The 22,347-nt window shown below is 43.2% G+C and overlaps 1 protein-coding gene across 1 annotated transcript in view; it reads right to left on the reverse strand.

Moving 5' to 3' along the window:
• LOC141126758 (ecto-ADP-ribosyltransferase 5-like) overlaps positions 1–8,788 on the reverse strand; it is an 88,879-nt gene extending 80,091 nt beyond the window's left edge. The window contains exons 1-2 of the mRNA XM_073612735.1: positions 8,690–8,788; positions 2,790–2,852 (exon numbers count right to left, since the gene is read on the reverse strand). Coding sequence (XP_073468836.1) covers positions 2,790–2,852; positions 8,690–8,773 — 147 coding nt within the window. The 5' untranslated portion in view covers positions 8,774–8,788. The remainder of the gene's footprint in view (positions 1–2,789; positions 2,853–8,689) is intronic.
• Positions 8,789–22,347: the final 13,559 nt, after the last annotated feature.

Below are 22,347 nucleotides of genomic sequence, written 5' to 3' on the forward strand. Positions count from 1 at the left end.
TAAATTCCATACCAGGCCCTTCAGGTCTGGTATGGATAATAAGGGGAACCCCGGCCAAAATTTTTTTAAAAAATAACGTGGGGTTCCCCCTAAATTCCATACCAGACCCTTCAGGTCTGGTATGGATTTTAAGGGGAACCCCGCGCCAAAAAAAAAAAAAAAAACGGCGTGGGGTCCCCCCAAAAATCCATACCAGACCCTTATCCGAGCACGCAACCTGGCAGGCCGCAGGAAAAGAGGGGGGATGAGAGTGCAGCCCCCCCCTCCTGAACCATACCAGGCCACATGCCCTCAACATTGGGAGGGTGCTTTGGGGTAGCCCCCCAAAACACCTTGTCCCCATGTTGATGAGGACAAGGGCCTCATCCCCACAACCCTGGCCGGTGGTTGTGGGGGTCTGCGGGCGGGGGGCTTATCGGAATCTGGAAGCCCCCTTTAACAAGGGTACCCCCAGATCCCGCCCCCCCCTGTGTGAAATGGTAAGGGGGTACTTACCCCTACCATTTCACTAAAAAACTGTCAAAAATGTTAAAAATGACAGTTTTTGACAATTCCTTTATTTAAATGCTTCTTCTTTCTTCTATCTTCCTTCATCTTCTGGTTCTTCTGGCTCTTCTGGTTCTTCCTCCAGCATTCTCGTCCAGCATCTCCTCCGTGGCGTCTTCTATCTTCTTCTCCTCGGGCCTCTCCGCACCCATGGCATGGGGGGAGGCTCCCGCTCTTTTCTTCTTTTCTTCTGAGTGACCCCGCCCCCTCTGACATCACGGGGAATGCCACAGGGAAGTCCCCGTCAAGTCCCCGTGCATCAGAGGGGGGCAGGGTCACCGGGTGGCCCCGCCCTCTGTTATTTAAGAAGCGTCACACAGCAGGAGCCTCCCATCCAATCATGGATGCGGAGCGGCCCGGAGAAGAAGATGAAGAGAAGAAGGCGCCGTGGAGGAAGATGCCGGTCGAGAACACCGGAGGAAGAACCAGAAGAACCAGGAGAACCAGGAGAAGAAGAAGATGGAGGAAGAAACCGAAGGAAGATAGAAGATAGAAGATAGAAGACAGAAGAAAGAAGAAAGAAGATAGAAGATAGAAGAAAGAAGAGAGACGAAAGAAGAAAGAAGAAAGAAGATAGAAGAAAGAAGAAGCATTTAAATAAAGGAATTATCAAAAGCTGTCTCTTGTCATTTTTAACATTTTTGACACTTTTTTTGTGAAATGGTAGGGGTACTTTCGTACCCCTTACCATTTCACACAGGGGGGAGGGCCGGGATCTGGGGGTCCCCTTGTTAAAGGGGGCTTCCAGATTCCGATAAGCCCCCCACCCGCAGACCCCACAACCACCGGGCAAGGGTTGTGGGGATGAGGTCCTTGTCCCCATCAACATGGGGGCAAGGTGTTTTGGGGGGCTACCCCAAAGCACCCTCCCAATGTTGAGGACATGTGGCCTAGTACAGTTCAGGAGGGGGGCGCTCTCTCGTCCCCCCTCTTTTTCTGCGGCCTGCCAGGTTGCATGCTCGGATAAGGGTCTGGTATGGATTTCTGGGGGTACCCCACACCATTTTTTTAAAAATGGCGTGGGGTTCCCCTTAAAATCTATACCAGATCTGAAGAGTCTGGTATAGATTTTGAGGGGGACCCCACGCCATCAAAAAAAAAAAACAATTGGCCGGGGTTTCCCTTAATATCCATACCAGACCTGAAGGGCCTGGTGTGGAATTTAGGGGGACCCTCCACGTCATTTTAAAAAAAAAAATTGGTTCGGGGTTCCCCTGTGGGGAATTTCCATGCCGTTTTTATCAATGAACTTTTATGTGTATTGTCGGACCAGCAATTCATTATAGCCGTGAGTAGTTTTAAATGACTTTTTTTCCTTTGAAATGTCATTTTGCTGTCAGACTGTTCTAAACATGGGAAACATGCGCCCCTTTACAGGCATACTATAGACACCCCCCCAGCTACGAAATTTAAAGGGATATTACACTTCTATTGTTTCACTTTAAGCATTATTAAAATCACTGCTCCCGAAAAAACGGCTGTTTTTAAAACTTTTTTTTGCATTGATACATGTCCCCTGGGGCAGGACCCAGGTCCCCAAACACTTTTTATGACAATAACTTGCATATAAGCCTTTAAAATGAGCACTTTTCATTATTCATGTTCGTGTCCCATAGACTTTAACAGTGTTCGCATGTTCGAACAAATTTTTTGCCTGTTCGCATGTTCTGGTGTGAACCGAACAAGGGGGTGTTCGGCTCATCCCTGCTGTTCTCCATTCATATGTGCAGTAAAACTACAAAATCTTAAATAAAGTGACTGGCGCCGATCATGATGAACATCCAGAGGCCAGAATCACTCCCTGTGATGAATGTGTCTGGGACTCTAATTCCAAGTATGTGTGCCTTATTCATGCACAATATAGTTGCTGGAGAGCTGAAGAATAGTATAGTGTAATTAGAAGAGTTTAGGCCTCCTGAACTCCTCTTTTACCCAAACTCCAAACTTCTGCTTTATTGTAGTCCAATGAACTCATATGTGTACAAAAACTGCAGGTTTGGAGTTCTGAGTTTGGTTATAGATGGGCTTAGTTGACACCCAAGCTCTTCTCTAGTGATTATTGAAGGCCATCATGCTAGCGTTAGATCATGAAAAGCAGTTCTTTTTTCTGTTGGTGGTTCAGTGTTATGTAATATTCCTTCACCCTCCAGTCACCAGGCCTCCAATCTCTGTGACCTGACCCCATGTGTAATAATGTATACATTTATAAGAAAGGACTAAACATTTTAGGATATAAGGTTTACCTTTATAGATATGAACAGGTGCAAAACACACAGTGTTTTTTCCCATGTCAACAGCATCTTTATCTGTAAAGACAATAATGTAGATTATCACCAAAATCTCATATAAGCTTTGACATGTTAAGGTAATTTCAAAAGTCATTTTCCATCTTTTAAAATCTGTATTTCTTATTAAAATATCTTTGTGATCCTGTCATGAACGTCCTTGTTCAGCCACTTCCTTCTATGGGGTGACAACTGTCTCCCAAAATTACTCCTGCGTTGTCACCCTGTCACATGCACCCATGGTGGAGACTGGGAGTGGCAAAGCACATTGCTGAGGCATGGTCCATCTTTGTCACCACCAGGAATCCAGTCCAGAGCAATGCAGCTGATGTGAGAGCAGGTGCCTGTAGACAAAAAGTGATTGAGAGAGAAGATCAGAAGCACTTAGATGGGAAAAAAATGCAAAAAATCCCAGAACTAACCCCTCCCTGGGCTTTCCTACTCGCCCCGGAGCCTGGGACCACAAAAACTAATGTCAGGATGACATTAGAAGTGTGAACTGGAAGTGTTCAGTAGTTCCGGTTCAGCGCTGGATAGAAATCTCCTGTGAATAAGCGTGCTCACAGGGAGTGCTAGGTGTGCCTGGGCACACCCTAATCACCCTGTGTGACATAAATTCCCCTTTTTTAACCCCCCAAAGCCCCATAATAAAAAAATAGTACAAGTAAAAACTACTGATACCATCCACTGCCCTACCGACACCATCAGTATATACCGTATTTATCGGCGTATAACACGCACTTTTTTCCCCTTAAAATCAGGGGAAAGTCGTGGGTGCGTGTTATACACCGATCAGCTCGCTAATTGTGAGCTATCGGCGGTGATCGCCGCTGACATTCACATAGCGAGTAGTTTTAAATATGGTGCCGCGGAGTTCGGAGGGACTTGGCGGTGCTGAACGAGCGCCGCCGAAATCACGGAGCCGAGATACACATCGTCGAGTGTATTTGGCTCTTTCCGGCGCCGCTCACAGTCATGCCCAGTCCCGCCATTGGACCTGTGTTATGTCCATCATAGGGCGGGACTGGGCGGGACTGTGAGCGGCGCCAGAAAGAGCCGAATACACTCGACTATGTGTATCTGGTCGGCGTTCGTTCAGTTCCGCCGGCGCCGAGTCCCTCCGAACTCCGCGGCGCCATATTTAAAACTACTAGCATGTGTATGTCGGCGGCGGTGGCAGCGGCAGGCGGTAGGCATAGACATTGGGGACAAGGCTGCACTGGGGACAAGGCTGCACTGAGGCAAGGCTGCACTGAGGCAAGGCTGCACTGGGGACAAGGCTGCACTGGGGACAAGGCTGCACTGGGGACAAGGCTGCACTGAGGCAAGGCTGCACTGAGGCAAGGCTGCACTGAGGCAAGGCTGCACTGGGGACAAGGCTGCACTGGGGACAAGGCTGCACTGGGGCAAGGCTGAACTGAGGCAAGGCTGCACTGACAAGGCTGCACTGGCACTGAAAAGGCTGTGATGACACTGAAAAGGCTGCAATGACACTAACAAGGCTGCAGATGAACACTGATGAGGCTGCATTGATGGGCATTTTAATGTAAGTTTCTTTTCCTTAAACTTCCCTCCTAAAAGTTTTTTTCCCTTAAAATTCTCTCCTAAACTTGGGGTGCGTGTTATACGCCGGCGCGTGTTATACGCTGATAAATATGGTATATACACCAGCGCACATACAGATACAATATATTACCAAAAGTATTGGGACACCTGCCTTTACATGCACATGAACTTTAACGTCAACCCAGTCTTAGTTTGTAGGGTTCAATATTGAATTGGCCCACCCTTTGCAGCTATAGCAGCTTCAACTCTTCTGGGAAGCCTGTCCACAAGGTTTAGGAGTGTGTCTCAGCAGCCGCTCGGCTGTTATTACAAACAGCGGGAGGGAACATCCCCCCGCCGCCTTCCGCCATTTGCCTGGGCTCTCACGTCCCACCAGGAGGCCCGAGCAACCAGCCGGCACATCTGCCAGCTGGCCGAAGACCCGAAAAAAGGCTATGCTTCGTTCGGGTCTCTGATCTAGTAACCCGGAAGCGATGTCATGACAACACTTCCCAGATTACAAAGGCGCCAGTTTAAAAAAAAAAAATAGAAAGTATTCAAATACACCGATCTTGATGTTTTGAATACTTTCAAGTGCAGAGGAGGAGTTTGGGGTCTTATAGACCCCCAATCTCTCCATAGAGAGGACCTGTCACTGCCTATTACTGTCACAAGGGATGTTTACATTCCTCGTGACAGCAATAACAGTGATAAATAAAAATTGACACTTCTTTTTTTTTTTTATTAAATGTACAGAATATCGGCAGACAATATTGACTACCGGCCTGAGAGGTTGCCGAAATATCAGTATTGTATCGGCACTGAAAAAACAATATTGGTCGATTCCTACTGTGCACACCTATGCTCGTGTGCTTAGTCAACTGGAGCAGAGGGCAGGAGAGGCATTAGGTGTCCAATAGGCCCCTTATGTTTCCATTAAGAGGACCTGTCAACTGCCTGATGCTATCTCATAGGAGCTTGTTAGGAGAAAACAATAAAGTTAAATGAAAAAAAAAAAAAAAATTAAGTGTAAAACATTTGGTATAAAATAAATGAAAAAAATTTAAAAAATAAAATATTATAAGCATCCTCGCCACCTTGCCCACACGTGAATACAAATGCATGTATTGAATGCATATGTAAACAGTGATTGTAAATGTCTTTGCTTACAAAATTAAACACATTACTTAAAGTGAATGTACTGTACATTCTACTGATACATTTTTCCTTTTGGCTTCCTTTTGGTTTGGTAAATATACCATTAAATGTGTTTTATTATACAGTATCTGTTCAACAGGTAACTTATTCATCCTGCCACAATACTTCCAGTACTTCCTGTACTCTCTGCCTCTGGACTGTTGTAATTTAGCATTGTTCCCTGCTAGCTCTGTGGACTACAAACCACCTCCCACTGTTATGTAGAGGAGAGGAGGGTGTTATGCAGTCCTAATAAATTCCTTGCCCTACGCTGCTCAATATGGTTGTCACCTTAGTACAGGAATTGAGTTAATGGCAGGATTATCAGGTTAAAATAAAAATAAAAATGTTCAAAAAAAACAAAACAAATGCAGCTACCACATCTAAGGATCTAAGCTGCAATGCTATTCATTTTTGGTTTTGGGTTTAGATACATTCAAATTATATCTTTCTTACTACATGTTATTCCTAATTTTAATTCCTTAGCTATGGAGTGAAATGTTTATTTTTAGATATGGGAATAAAGGAACACTTTTTAATGAGTGTTACTATTTGAAACTACTTTACTCTACAAATAGCTTTCAATAATCTATGTACAGTCTCTGTGTTTCTCATTAGACATGCATGCTGTGCGGGGTCACCGATAAGGGGGTACTGCCAGCCCAGTGTGTTCCACTGGAGAGATTTCCTTTCACTTCCTGTCGCAGTGAACGGAAATCTATCTTAGGGCTCCTTTTACATGAGCCTAATGCCGCGTACACACGGGCGGACTTTTCGACTGGACTGGTCCGACAGACTTTCCGGTGGACTTTCCGGTGGACTTTCCGGCGGACTTTCGACAGACTTTTTAACGACCGGACTTGCCTACACACGATCACACCAAAGTCTGACGGATTGGTACGTGATGACGTACACTGAACTAAAATAAGGAAGTTGATAGCCAGTAGCCAATAGCTGCCCTAGCGTAGTTTTTTGTCTGTCGGACTAGCATACAGACGAGCAGATTTCTGGGTCCAGCGGAGTTACGACGTAAAGATTTGAAGCATGTTCCAAATCTAAAGTCCGTCAGATTTTCGACTGGAAAAGTCCGCTGAAGGTCCGATGAAGCCCACACACGATCGGATTGTCCGCTGGACTCGGTCCGTCGGACCAGTCCGGTCAAAAAGTCTGCTCATGTGTAGGTATGCATTAGTCTCTGAAGAGTAATCCATGTTTGGATCGTTCTTCAAAGAGCATTTGACAGGTAGTAAGGAGTCATTGTGAGGAAGCCTCATTACCACCTGCTTTAGCCCCTTGATTGCCACACTAATGTGTGTATTGCATGCAGTTGTGGGGAGCTTTCAGAGTGGCCCTATTTACTTGAATAGGTAATGTAGCACCAGCCAAAAGTGACAGGGGGTATAATTCCTGCCACGACCATAAAGAAAAGCATCACGGCTGCAGCATGTGTACACCACTGGTCGAGAGGTAGAGATTAGCCGAGGTAAAAGTGCAGCTCATCACAGGATTTTGCACCCCCTCCCTCCCCAACCACTAATGTGAACAACCGCTTAAAGTGAGGAAAATTCCCCCCATAGTCAATGAAACAGGTGCTCCTAATGTAAAATTTTTCTTTTTATGGGAACAGCTCAAATTTTTGAATTTCCTTCACTCTCAGTTGCAATGACAATGGTCACCAGAACACAGAGAAAAGATAGCAATACCAATAGGCTAACCTTACAGGTCTTCTACTTTCCTCATCTAGAGGGTCTAACCCTTCCACACTCCATCCTTCCACAACAACAACAAAAGTTTTGGCTTTAGATGCACTTTAACCACTTCCCACCCGGCCACTGTAAATAGGCGGCTGGGTGGGAACTTCGCCACTGTGACTGGATGTACCCATACATTCTGTCAGAACCGAGGTGGTGCAGAGGTGCAATTCTGTGATGGCTGTATCCCTCGTCTACAGCACATTACAGATCGGGACATGGGCGCTATGATTGGCCCTAAGCCAATCAGCCATCACACAATATAAACATAGACACGTATCTCTCTGTTGGCTTACCCCGCTGAGCTCAGTGAGAGCTCAGTTCAGGGGGGGGGGGGGTACTGTAGCCTCTGTGACAGCTCTGTGTAACTGATGATTTTACTGTTCAGCTACACACAGATCAGTCAGTGCACCCATCCCACACAATACACAAAGCACCATCTGTCCTTGTCCAATTGTACCATCAACAACTGTACCAGTGCACAAAAAATATCTGTCACAGTGTACCAGTGTCCCATCAACATCTGTACCAGTACACAAAACATCTCTCACACTGTACCAGTGTCACATCAAAATCTGTCACAGTGTACCAGTGCACAAAAACATCTGCAATAATGTCCCATTGCAACATCAACATCTGTCAGTGTCCGCTGGTGAACGATCAACATCTGCCACAGTATACAAGTGCACAAAAACATCTGTCAATAAAATAAATAAATAAAAAATGTAAAGCATCCCAGTCTCCCCGTGCTCGTGTGCAAAGGCAACGCTCGCGTTGGTCCCGTACGCATATGTTAATGGCGATTGCACCACACATGAGGTATTGCCGTGAACGTCAGAGTAAGAGCAACAATTCTAGCACTAGGCTTCCTCTGTAACTCTAAACAGTTAACGCGTAAAGGCTTATAAAGTGTTGCCTATGGTGATTTTTAAATACCAAAGTTTGGCCCCTTTTCACAAGCGTGCGCACTTTTAAAGTATGCCATGTTTGGTATCTATTAACTGGGCGCAGCACCATATTTTATATTTTATCAAAAAATTGGGTATTATATTGTGTTTGTGTGCATTTAAGTTAATTAAAGTGTATTTTTGCGCTAGTGTGTAAAATTGTATTTGAAAAATTGTTGCACCAATGCCATGTGACATAAAAATTTACCCCTTTTGTAAAATGGCGCCTCATTGAACTGCATTTGCTAAAGGCCAGAGCATTTCTGTGCATGTTGATTTTACATGCATAACCGACATGCAAAGAGTTTGAACCTAGCCTACAAGACAAAAAGGCTGACATTGCTGAGAGCAAAATATTTCCATTGTAGATAAAGATTCTTTAGGATGAGGAGAGGAATAAGGTGAAGTTGTTTCTTACCTGTCTGCAGGTCTTGTGTGCCCAATATGCCTCCTGTAAGATATATATATACAGAATGGCAATACTTTCAGTTTCATTTACCATTGTTAATGAATGGTTACCTTTTATCAGTTTGTCATTACACCTCTGCAACATTCTTCCTTTGTAGCACACCTTTAGATTTCTCAGAGTGCATTAATCAGTGTGTGTAAATAAGACATATAGTAATACCAGCCTTAGAGATATGTGGCAAATTAAATCATGTTTCAGTGTAACACTTTCCCATATGTTTTACCTGTCGCAGTACTCCCTTGACAATGCCTTCGTTAGCTTCTTTTTTTTTTTACTCCAGCAGGATGGTGCCATCTTTGTTCAAGAATCAATGTCACCAATTACTTACCAGAATGGTTGCTTAGAATTTTTTTAAATTAAACAATCATGTAAATCCTGGACCCTCTAAGGCAACCTTCCCCAACCTTTTTTACTCAAAGAGACTCTTGAAACAATTTTCTGGTCTTATGGAACCCCTGCAAGAATTCTCCTCTTTTATAGTGCGGTCAATGGAAAGAATGGTTCCTTTACAGTGGTGGTCAGTGGGAAGAATGCTCCTTTTACAGTGGTGTTTACACTGCCCCCCTTACAGTAATGGTCAGTGGGAAAGTGCACCCCCTTTACCCTGGTGGTTAATGGTGAGATTATCTTCTTTACAGTTGTGGTCAGAAAGCCACTCTTACAGTAATGGTAAGTGGTAAGAGAGCCCCCTTACATTGGTGGCCCATGGTAAGAATAACCTCTTCAGAATGCCACCCTAAACGACATATAAAAGATCATTGGTGTCAAGCTGCTGGCTCTGAAAAGTGGTGTTACTGTAAACCATCAGATGGGAGGTCAATTAGCAACAGCTCAAGGAAAACCTTGCAATCTCTTGAGTCTTGAAAACCCCTACGGAACCCTGGTTAGGAATGGCTGGCTGCTCTAAAGTAACCATTATGTTTTGGGCTGTTTGTATACATGTTGTCACACTGGTGAACCTGTTGCTGGTGGGAACTGGCTAGCAACAGAATTGTTTTGGAGGAAAGAGCAGGGATAGAAAACACTCACCTGCTGATATGTGTTAATCTTTTCTGTTTAAAGTGTATTGATCCCTCACTACATTTTTGGCACACTTTAAACAGAAGGAAGAGCGGCTGATTATTGACTGGTGGTAAAGTTTATAAGATCAGCCCATTGGATACAAATAGCCAACTCCTGTAAAGTTGTAGGAACCTTGATCAGGGCTCATCAGGGCATATAACCCCAGCACCCTTGGGTATACCTAGGGCCACAGTGGACAGGGACAGTCTGTTTACCTACTGTGTGTCTTTTAGAATCAGCCAGGAACACTTTTCCACCAAACATTAGAGGGTGTCTGTGTGTCTGTTACATAAAATAACAGTTTCTCTGTTCACACATGCTGTATTCTTCCCTAAATGCAAGAAGTAAGCATTCATATCCACCTTAAGAAGTAGTGCCTGAGATCTGGGGCACTTGACTGAAGATTGGAGTCTGAGTAAAAACACTCAACTGCTACCAATAGGAGCTCTGCTTCAAGTTCAGTCCAGGTCCTATCCCAGTCATTCTGGGTTACTGTTACAATGGCATCTGAAAGTGGGTGGGATATATTAGGAAGCAAGTGAATGTGTTGCCCCTGAAGTTGATGTGTTGAAAGCAGAAAAAAACAGGCAAGTGTTAGGATATGAGCAGCTGGAATCCCTCCAACAGGAAGAAGACCCTGTAGCCCTAAAGCTCAGACTATTTATATGCCTTCTCAACCACCTACAAGGCACACCTCTCCAGGGATTGGCTGAATCTGAATAAATATTCAGGCTGCCTATTTGCCTTGCCCAACCTCCTATGTTCCAGAAGCCTCTAGGAAGCAGGAGAGAGCAATCAAACCTTTAGCCTGTGAAACACAGAACAGTCCAAAGCAATCAACAACTACTGTACTTCACTGACCAAAAATAATTAAATGTGCAAAACATCCTACCAACCTAACCTAAGAGGGTGCTACAAAGGTGTCAGCACACACAGTGCATTGTAGGTTATTGTGTATGTTGTGCCCATGCTGACCCATGTCCACAGCCGAAGTGCCTATAATAGACACAAGAACATCAGAACTGGGCCACGGAACAGTGAAAGAAGGTGACCTGATCTGATCAATCACATCCAGCTCTCTGGACACAGAGAGCAATCGTTACCGAACGCTCTCTAATGTCCTGTAATAACTGAGCTGAGTAACCTGTGTGTTACTCTGCTTCAGTTTATGAATTTGGCTTCTGTCCATTCATCTTCAATACTGAGAAAGGGACTGGGGAATCTATGTCCTTTCCCTGTCTCAAAGGGGAGATGTCAGGTGTCTGTTTATATATATCCATTTTCATGTCCGCTGACATCCATTTTTTACAAAGAAAAAAAGTGACTGAACTGAACTTCAAACACTGTATATAGCTGGTTGCTAGGCAGGAGGTCGGAAGCTGGCCGCCACATCCTTAACAACCGATGAGTCATCAGCTGTCAGCGGGCAAAAAAAGAATTGTGAAAAAAATGGTGTGGGCACCCCCAGGTCAATACCAGGCCCTTCGGGTCTAGTATGGATTTTAAAGGGGAACTCCCATGTCAACATTTTTTTTTTAAATGTCCTGGGGTTCCCTTCCAAAATCCATACCAGACCCTTATCCGAACATGCAGCCTGGCAGGTCAGGAAAGGGAGGGGATGAGCGAGCACCCCCCCACCTAAACCATATGAGTCTGCATGCCCTAAACATGGGGATGGGTGCTTTGGGGCAGGGCGTCTTCCTGACAACCCTGGCTGGTGGTTGTCGGGGTCTGTGGGTGGTGAGTTTATCGGAATATGGAAGCCCCTTTTAACAAGGGGGCCCCCAAATCCCGAACCCCCCCATGGGAATGGGTATCAGTACATCGTACCCCTATCCATTCACCAAACAAGCAGTAAAAAGTTAAAACAAATAAGTCGGTTTTTGACAAGTCTTTTATTAATAGCTCTGAGTCTTCTCCTGTCGCCGTCTCTCCCCGAGCCATCTTCTCCCACCACTGTCTCTCCCACCACAGTCTCTCCCAGTGCTATCTCTCCCACTGCCGTCTCTCCCGCTGCCGTCTTCTCCCGCTGCTGTCTTCTTCCTCGCCGCGGTTACCCTCTAAAAAAGACACTGTTGTTCTGTGGCCGTCTTCCTCTATTGTGTTGTCGCCTGCTGTCTGTCATCTGTTTATATAGCCATGGGGCGTAGATATCCGTAGACATCACCCGGAGAGCCCACCCTTGATGTTTCCGGGTGACATCATCTGATGGCCACGCACTATGGCTATATAACAGATGCCAGACAGCGGACGACAACACAACGGAGGAAGACGGCCACAGAACAACAGCGGCTTTTTTTTTTTTTTAGCGGGTAACTGGCGACGAGGAAGAAGACAGCACCAGGAGAGACGGCGAAGGGAGAAGAGGGCGGCAGGAGAAGCTGGCTCGGGGAGAGATGGCGGCGGGAGAAGACAGCTCAAAGCTATTAATAAAGGACTTATCAAAAACCGGCTCTTGTTTTTTTTTACTTTTTACTGCTTTTTTGGTGAATGGGTAGGGGTACGATGTACCGATACCCATTCACATGAGGGGGTGTTGGGATCTGGGGGCCCTCTTGTTAAAGGGTGCTTCCAGATTCCAATAAGTCCCCCACCTGCAGACCCCAACAACCACCAGCCAGGAGGGGGGGCAGTTGCTCGTCCCCTCCCTTTCCTGACCTGCTGGGCTGCATGCTCGGATAAGGGTATGGTATGGATTTTGGGGAGGAACCCCACAGCATCTTTTTTTTTTTTAATTTTGCCATGGCCTGGTATGGCAAGGGCCTAGTATGGACCTGGGGGGGGGGGGGAGCATGGCGTTTTTTTTTTCCCAATATTTTTTTATTTTTAACAGGATTTTTTTTACATTCAGCTGTTAGTGATAGCTGATGACTTATCGGTTGTTAAGTATGTGGCAGCTGGCTTCCCAGGCCCCCTCCTTAGCAACCAGCTATTTACAGTGTGTTTAATGAGGGAAAGAAAAAAAAAGGGTTTAAAAAAAGGATGTCAGCGGATCGGATGTAACAAAGTAAATATGGTTTTCTTCCGTCTTAAAAAATGTAACTTTGCAGAGGCGGATGTCAGTGGATGATCATGATAAAAAAAATTACTAACTCAGCCTCATGGAAGAATGTAAAGAGGTTGTAAACCCTCATGTTTTTTCACCTTAATGCATCTTATGCATTAAGATGAAAAAACACCTGGCAGTCACTGGCCCCCCAGCCCCCTCGTTAACAAGACTTGGGACATGAAAAGACAATAGAATAGAAAGGAAAAATTAGAAGGAAAAAACCAGAAGGAAAAACCAGAGGGACAGAAAGGGTGGCATGTCTCAGATAATAATACATTTCTATGCCACAGCAGACAAGGACAAAACAAGGTCCTTTCAGGTCCTGTAGTTAATGATTGGCAACAATAAGCTTAGTAGAAGAATATATAGTTAATACCTAGTATAGGGACCAGGTGACAAAAAAATCTCATTATTGTGAACACAAATATAAGTAGGGATTGCCACCTGGGGAGATCATGAATATTGATCATAAAGGGGTAAAAACAATGGTTGCCAAGGGTCCCCCTAGGTTTCCAAAATAACAAGAAAATTCAACTCTGTGTTGAGTCCCCAAGGAGCGAGGGACCCCAATCGGTAGATCCACCTCTTCTCCTTCTGTAGGAGGATACGATTGAAGTCCCCCCTCCTCGGCGACAGTTTGAGTACATAAATGCCCTTCACCCTCAGGCCATCTGGTTTCCCTTGATGGTATAAGGCAAAGTGCTTTGCTAGTGGTTTTTCCTGAGTCCTTTCTGGGTCTCTTTCTCTCTCACCCTTGATTTTGCGTAAATGCTAACCTATCCGAGTCCTAAGAGATCTCTTGATTTTACCAATATAGGTCTTTGGGCAGGGACAGGTGAGCATATAAATTACTTTACTTGTTGAAAAGTTGATGAGATCCCGGATCTCAAAGGATTGCTGTCCATGGGCATCGTGGAACATAGTAGTTCTGTCCACAAATGGGCAGACTTGACACCCATTCCAGGGCCATTCAGCAGTATTCCCCAGTGTTTTTTCAGGATACGACGTATGGATTCCCATTGGGCACCGTAAGGGGTAATCATTCTTACTGGGCCTGGATCAGCATGTTTTTCTTTTTTTGGCTTTGGTTTCAAAGCAAGCAGACTTTCTCTGTTTCTGCATGCTGCTTTGATGCTGGCCTTACGGATTTGTCCATGGGAATATCCCCGTTTACAAAACCTTTCTTAAAGGTCAGCATTTTTCTTTTTTAGGTCACATTTTCAGGTACAATTCCTTTTAATCCTTAGAAATTGGCCAACCGGAATCCCATTTTAAAGCCAAGGGGGATGATGACTATCAGCTCTTAAAAGAGTATTGGCCGATGTTTTTTTACGAAAGGTACTAGTACATAGTTTCCCATCCTCAATGGAGATCAGGAGGTCCAAGAAGGGTATTTGTTTCTCATTGACAATATAAGTTAACCAAATGTTACGATCATTCTTATATAGTAGGTCGATGAAAGTATGCACTTCCTCTCTAGTACCCTTCCAGATGACAAATGTGTCATCTATGTACCTCAGCCATGTATGCACATGTTCTGAGTACATTGGTGATGTAAATACATCTTCATCTTCCCATAGCCAAAGATGGAGGCACGCGTATGCTGGTGCCCATGCGGCCCCCATCAAAGTGCTGTATAAAAAAGAATCTATCCCTCGGATGCTCTATATAGTAGGCATTCCAGGGATAAAACAGACAGCTACTTCTGGTCAGAAAGGGCACTCTACACAGTTGTATATAAAAAATAAGTTTTTGTATCAAATGGGGGGCTGTAATTGGGGCGGTAAATGAGGCAAAAAATGGAGCCAAAGTACTTTAATTTGTAATGAGTCCTCAGAGATGTATTAGGAAGTCCTCTTTAAGCTGATCCATAGATGTAATTTCGATGTAGGCTTATAGGGAATTAACTCTAGATTTAAATCACATTTTAAAATAGATTGCCATTATAAGCATTTATGTCCATGAAAGTATTCAGTGATAGTAAGAGCGTTATGTCCCTTATCCCTTTGATCAACCAAACATTAAGCACAGCCCATGGATCATGCAGGATATTGTTAAATATCTATCAGTCATATATGCAAAACCGGAATGCTGTGGATTATATAAAGTAGATATTTGTTATTACTTTACCAGTTCCCTTTTCTTGTGTGGATTCTGGTGAGCTTCTTGCCCTTCCCAGTTACTCGCGCTTGGATTGTGAAGCAGCTGCTAGTGAGTGTTATATCACAGAGGTCAGTTCTTCACTTGTCCCACTGCACTTTGTGACTGATCGTCCACAAGTAGATCGGATGATCCTCTGGCGATTTAGCCGCTCATCTGTCACGTTACTAGAGGCGGGATGCTTGTCCGGCTGTTAGCCCTTAGATAGTAAAGCAGCTGCTGATGAGTGCTGGATCACGGTAGCACGATCGTGACCTGTCTTGCTGTGGTCATCGTCATTTATTTTTAGGAGGGGAAAGCTGATGGCAGTCTAGGTGGGCTCTAAACGGATCAGCGGGTCCTTTAAGAGGAAAGAGAGAAGTAGTGGGAGTGAGAGAGAAGAGAGGGAAGGGGAACGGGGGAGTGGGGGGGGGAGGGTTTGTTTGGGGGGGGGAGAAGGGGGGGCGGAGGGAAAAATTAATAAATCCAATATATCAATAATATACAGCACCAGGACCTATTATTTTAATTCAGAACTGCTTTATTGGTTTAAGAAGGGCTGTAAGTTTAACTCAGTGTTCATACCGAGGGGTGCTAAAGATTTCAGGGTATAGATCCACCATTTTTCTTTTTGTAAAAGAATACAACCAAAATCCCCTCTTCTCTCTGGTAACTTCAAAACATATATACCTTTTACTTTCAGGCCTTCTATTTCGCCATGATGGTATCGTGCAAAATGTTTGGCTACTGGTCTTTCTTATTTTTTCTCTTTAAGTTCCCCCTTCAGTATTCTCTCTCTTTCCTTTTTGATATCTCTCAAATGTTCCCCTATTCTGACCTTGAGGGGCCTCTTGGTCTTCCCAATATAGATTTTAGGACACGGACAAGTAATCATGTATATCACCTTGGAGGTGGAACAATTTATTAGCTCCCTAATTTCAAATTCTTTTTCACCTTTTGCATCTTTGAACGTATCTGTTCTTTCTACATGTGGGCATATCTGGCATTTCGTACATGGAAACATAACCCTACTGCGTGGAAATTTACACAACCAAGTGGGGTTATGATGTTTGGTGAATTCTGAGTGTATAAAGATGTCCCCTATACTTTTTGATCTTCGGGCTACCATCTTGGGTCTCTCCCCTATTATTTTTGCTATATTTTTATTTTTTAGCAGGACATTCCAGTTTTTTTCCAATACTTTACGTACGGAGCCCCATTGTGCTCCATAAGTAGTGATGAGTCTTACGGGGCTAGATTCTGTTGTTTTTGATGGTATAGGTTTTTGTTTTATGGTTAGTAGGCTTTCTCTAGTTCGTGTTGCTGCTTTTTGTTTTGCTCTACGGATCTGACGATGGGAGTACCCCCTTTCCCTGAATCTCTTATATAGTTCTTTTGACTCCCTAATTAGATCTTTAGTGTCAGAACAGTTTCGCTTTATTCTTATGAACTGTCCTGTAGGGATTCCATTTTTAAGCCAGGGGGGTGGTGGCTATCTGCCCTGAGTAGTGTATTTGCTGCCGTTTGTTTACGGTAGGTGCAGGTGCTCACCCTGCCATCTTCAAGTCTGATGGTCAGGTCTAAAAATGACAGTTTGTGCCAGTCGTATGCGTAGGTCAGCCGTATGTTACGCTGATTTACATTGAGTTCTGCAACGAACTCATGCAGAGAAACAATGTCACCCACCCACACGACCAGCACGTCATCGATGTACCTCAGCCACGTATGTACGTGGCCGAGGTACAACGGAGGAATATATACTTCCTCTTCCTCCCAGCATCCCAAATGGAGGCACGCATAGGCTGGTGCCCATGCCGCCCCCATTGAGGTACCTTTGATCTGTTGATAGAATTTCCTTGAGAACTGAAAGAAGTTGTGATGTAGCGCAAATTCCAGAAGTTCAATGAGAAATTCATTTTGAGGCCCGAATTCTGGAAAACTCTTTTCCAGGAATCCTTTGACTGCTGCTATTCCCCAATCATGTGGTATCGATGTATATAATGACTCTACATCGATACTTACTAACCATGCTTCCTCTGTGATTCTCAAATGTGTCTAACATTTGGCTAACATGTGTCGTGTGTCCTGTACGAATGATTTTAATTCATTTACCATAGTTTTTAATAAGGAATCCAAGTATTTTCCTACTCTGTCTAGGGGTCCTCGGATAGCGGACACGAATGGTCTCTCTGGAGGTTTTTCCAGGGATTTATGGACTTTTGGGATGCAGTAGAAGGTGGGAATATTGTAGTCATCTACTGAGAGATATTCAAACTCCTTTTTTGTTAATAGACCCACCTCCACTGCATCATCCAATCTACTGTTCAGTTCTCGTACCACTCCTGGAAAGGGGTCCTAATCTAATTTTTGATAGGTATTCAGGTCTCCTAAGAGGCGCTTGGCTTCTTTTTCATAATCTTCATCGTCCATAAGGACGATGTTACCGCCCTTATCGCTTCTTTTGATTATGACTTGTTTTGCTTCTTTGGGTTCCTTTAGCGCTTGCCGTTCTGTTGGGGTGAGGTTGTCATGACCTATTTGTTTCCAAGGAATTTCTTCTAAATCTACCTGGACCATTTCTAAGAAAATACTCAGCCATTTATTTTTTCCCAGTGATGGCATTTTTGTAGATCTTATATTGAGATTTGCTGTTCTTCTAGTTGGGGAATCTATTTGTGGATTTTCATTTTCCTCTAGTAAAGAGTTGAGGATGTCAATTGCGTTTTGATCATCCTCATCAAAATCACCATTATTAGGCTCCATGGGTCTGTTTTGTTCATATAGTGATCTGAAAAAAAAACTTTTCTTAGATATAATACTACATCTTTGTAAACGGTAAATTCATCCATGGAGCTTACTGGTGAAAAAGACATTCCATGTTGTAATAAATGAATGTGTCTTTCAGCTAGAGGAAATGAGGATAAATTAATGACTGTCCTGTACTCTCCTGACATGACGTCATTAGGTAAAGCTTTTAACGGTTTTGGCTTCTTGTCCGTGAGCCGCCCCTTTGTTGTCTTGGGTAGTTCTCTCGTTTTTTGTTTTCGTTTTGTTTCTTTTCGGATGAGTTGCTCATTGAGGGGGTGCTTGTTACTTTTTCTCCCACCCCCTCCTCCTCTAAAAAAGTCACTGTTTTATTATTACCCTTTTCTTCTACTATAGAAGGGGATCTATCTTGTCTATTACGTGACTGAGACCTAGATCCTCTTCGAGTAGAGCCACTTCTCCCTCTTCTAATCGTTAGGTCAAAAGCCTGATCTCTCTCAAAGTCCTGAGTATCTCTTCTATATTTTGATTGTTTAGTTGCCTTCAAATTTTGTTGTACTTTTTCTATTTCTTTTTTTAATAATTCATTCTGCTTTGAAAATTCCTCCTCTTCTTTTAATAGGTCTAACCCCTTGGAACTTTCCTCTATTTTATTCTTGAGTTCTGTCATTTGGATTTTTTCCTCCTCCACTATTAATGTCATAACTGCTATACCATGGTTGATACATAATTCCTTCCATTTCGGAAGGAATCTATCATTATGCAAATGCTCAGCTGGGATGGTCTTGTCTCTTAGTCCTCTTGGGACTATTTTGTGTTGAATGTATGTTTCTAAAAATGAGACATCCCATTTTCTGTTCAGGTGCTTTATCAAAAGTTTTTTATGTTCCCTAAATCCTTCCCTAATTTCCTCAGAGTTATTCAGGAGTTGTAATGTGTTCCCTTCAAAAGTTTCCTTTATTTCTCTATCAATATCCTCACCCAGAGTAAAAGCCATTTCTCTTGTTGTTAGTATAGAGTTAATTAAATATTTAAACATAGATTAAACACAAGGTGTGTCAGAGGTATTCATTAGCTAGAGGTGAAGTATGGTCAGATTGGATCAACTAGAATCCCAAGATAAACATTAGGTAGAAACTGCAAGGCTACTAAAGTGACCATAAAATCTTTCACTCTCTATTAGTAGTAAAGTAGCAGAACTATTTGTTCACTGCCTCTCCTCCAAAATTGAGGTTCTGGCCGTAGCCATTTGCATATACTGTATAAAAAAGAATCTATCCCTCGGATGGTCTATATAGTAGGCATCCCAGGGATAAAACAGACAGCTACTTCTGGTCAGAAAGGGCACTCTACACAGTTGTATATAATAAAGAAGTTTTTGTATCAAATTTTATTGTGGTGATATACACCTAACTCATTAAATTTAAAACCTTATATTGCTTTCATTGAAGTTGATAAACTCATTTCCTCTAACAACACATCATTAAAAAGTGATACCTTAAATGTACAAACACACAGATAAGGCATCAATGTTACAAATGACTAACATGCAGACAGACAATACTCACATATAACAACCAACAAATAACATATAATGCAGGCGCCTGGAGTGATCCACTTCTGCCTGGCAGTCCCAATAGGCTAATTGCCTCTATAATTATTCCATTTATTCATAGGTCTGATTTGATTAAGTAATCTATTATGGGAGTATCAAACAGAAGTGGTCCCCGGGGATGTGATTTATTTTATATTAGCAAAAATGGGCAGGGTGTAATCGTAGAGCAGGGGGGGGGGGGTAATTGGGGCGGTAAATGAGGCAAAAAATTGAGCCAAAGTACTTTAATTTGTAATGAGTCCTCAGAGATGTATTAGGAAGTCCTCTTTAAGCTGATCCATAGATGTAATTTCGATGTAGGCATATAGGGAATTAACTCTAGATTTAAATCACATTTTAAAATAGATTGCCATTATAAGCATTTATGTCCATCAAAGTATTCAGTGATAGTAAGAGCGTTATGTCGTTAGTCCCTTATCCCTCTGATCAACCAAACATTAAGCACAGCCCATGGGTCATGCAGGATATTGTTAAATATCTATCAGTCATATATGCAAAACCAGAATGCTGTGGATTATATAAAGTAGATATTTGTTATTACTTTACCAGTTCCCTTTTCTTGTGTGGATTCTGGTGAGCTTCTTGCCCTTCCCAGCTACTCGTGCTTGGATTGCGAAGCAGCTGCTAGTGAGTGTTATATCACAGAGGTCAGTTCTTCACTTGTCCCGCTGCACTTTGTGACTGATCGTCCACAAGTAGATCGGATGATCCTCTGGCGATTTAGCCGCTCATCTGTCACGTTACTAGAGGCGGGATGCTTGTCCGGCTGTTAGCCCTTAGATAGTAAAGCAGCTGCTGATGAGTGCTGGATCACGGTAGCACGATCATGACCTGTCCTGCTGTGCTGTATAGCTGGTCATATACACACAGATCAAGTGATCGTCTGGCAATTAGTAGCTCCTGGTTTCCACAATGCTTCCGTTCATTATTGGCTTAGAGTAAGCTCGCTGTCCGCTCCTCTCATATTATCATCTCAAGTGTGGTAGAACTCAGCCACACCGCTCCTCCGCTATCAAGCAATACTTCGGGGGTCACTTCACGCGGCTACCCTGCATGTAGATAACGTTGACGCGTTTCGCAACAGGTGGGTTACGTAGCTTCAACTGGACTTTCAGAGGGCTGACCGCCACCTCTCCTTTATACTGTAGTGAATCCAGGTGTGGTCGCTCCTCCTTTTCTTATCTTCATTCAAAAACAATTAAGGACAAACTTAAATGACAGCTTGGGTGGTTGTCTTTTATTCATCTGTAACATTTCTATGTTTACTTTGTATTTCGCTACTATTGCTGTATTTTTCTTGTTTATTTGTAATTAGCAATTCCTTTGTTATTTCATACATTTCCGAACTACGAAACATTAGGCATTTAAAAAAAAACAAAAGGGGGATTTAATTTTACAATTCATATATTGAGGATTTGGTAGAGGATCTTATACAATTAGTACTTTATAATTAGGGGAAATCGCACAAACAGACGGAACACCAACAGACAACACAGAGGAAAATAAACCTTGGGATTAAGCCAATCCCTTACACCTGGGCAACAGCACACTGTTGATGCGCTCTGAGTCTCCGCCTGGAGTCACATCATGTGGGTTGCTACTCCACTGCTACACGGCTGGTGTGTGTATCGCTGTGTGAGCGGAGCGCCCCGATCTCAGTGAGACTACTGACTATCCCCGTACAGACCGGGGAGTCATTCGTCCTTTAGAAAATATATATAAAAATATTGCGCTGTCAGAAACAAACGTGTGTAAGCAACTAACACATACAAGTGACCTAATTCTGTAAATAAAACCATATAAAGAAAAGTGTAGCGCTAACAACTATAAACATAATCAATAACGATATTCATGGTCTAACCCAATGTATAAAATGCATAAATGTGTATAATAATTCTTTAGAGTAATATACATTAAATCCGTAGTGCAAAAAAGTGCTGGTGATACACTTATCATAAAGTATCCTTGAAAAGAGAGAGTCTTTAGAAGGTATATAGCACCAAAAAAGTGAAGAAACTTGTGAATGTGTTGATAGAAGATCCACCACCACTTAGATTGGGGGCTTACCGGAAAGATTGGACACAGATGGGTGTACACCCACTGAGTCAATCTAGCTTGTAACTGTGGGGATCCATGGTGGTGTCTGTATAGCGTGAGCGTTCATCCAGGTGACCCAGGTACTTGCGAGTATTATATATGGCAAAGGGAATAAATCCACTCAGGCATCCAGAGTATATATGGAAAAAACGTGAGAGTACATAGCGTGATACTGTATAAAGGGTTTAAAACTTATTTATTGAAAGTAAGAACGGACAGATGATGTCCCCTAGGACAAAACGCGTCCGGATGAACTGCTGACACCACCAACATTGCCAGATATCTGCATTTTAAAAGCACTGTTTTTCTTCTGAAATGTGAGTGTTCTTACTTTCAATAAATGAGTTTTAAACCCTTTATACAGTATCACGCTACGTACTCTCATGTTTTTTCTATATATACTCTAGATGCCTGAGTGGATTTATTCCCTTTGCCATATATGATACTCGCAAGTACCTTGGTTACCTGGATTAACGTTCACGCTATACAGACACCACCGTGGATCCCCACAGTTACAAGCTAGATTGACTCAGTGGGTGTACACCCATCTGTGTCCAATCTTTCCGGTAAGCCCCCAGTCATTCGTCCTTTCACATGAACTGTATCTCCAGTGTAGTGTGGCCGGTGTTTCTCCTACCTGTGAGCTGGGCAATCTACATTTGGTGATAACACTGATCATTCCTGCAGGGACCTGCCACCATATGTGAATGGATTGTGGATGCCTGGGCTAAGGTGTTAATAATTAATAATGTAATTGTTAAATAGCTTGTTAATTGTTAAATTAGCATGCGCCTTATAATGCAGTGTGCCTTATGTATGGGTCAAGTACAGAAATAGTTCCCGTAATTGAGACTGCGCCTTATAATCAAGTATAATATG

Source organism: Aquarana catesbeiana, linkage group LG02 (assembly GCF_042186555.1).
Source record: "Aquarana catesbeiana isolate 2022-GZ linkage group LG02, ASM4218655v1, whole genome shotgun sequence".
Taxonomy (NCBI): domain Eukaryota; kingdom Metazoa; phylum Chordata; class Amphibia; order Anura; family Ranidae; genus Aquarana; species Aquarana catesbeiana.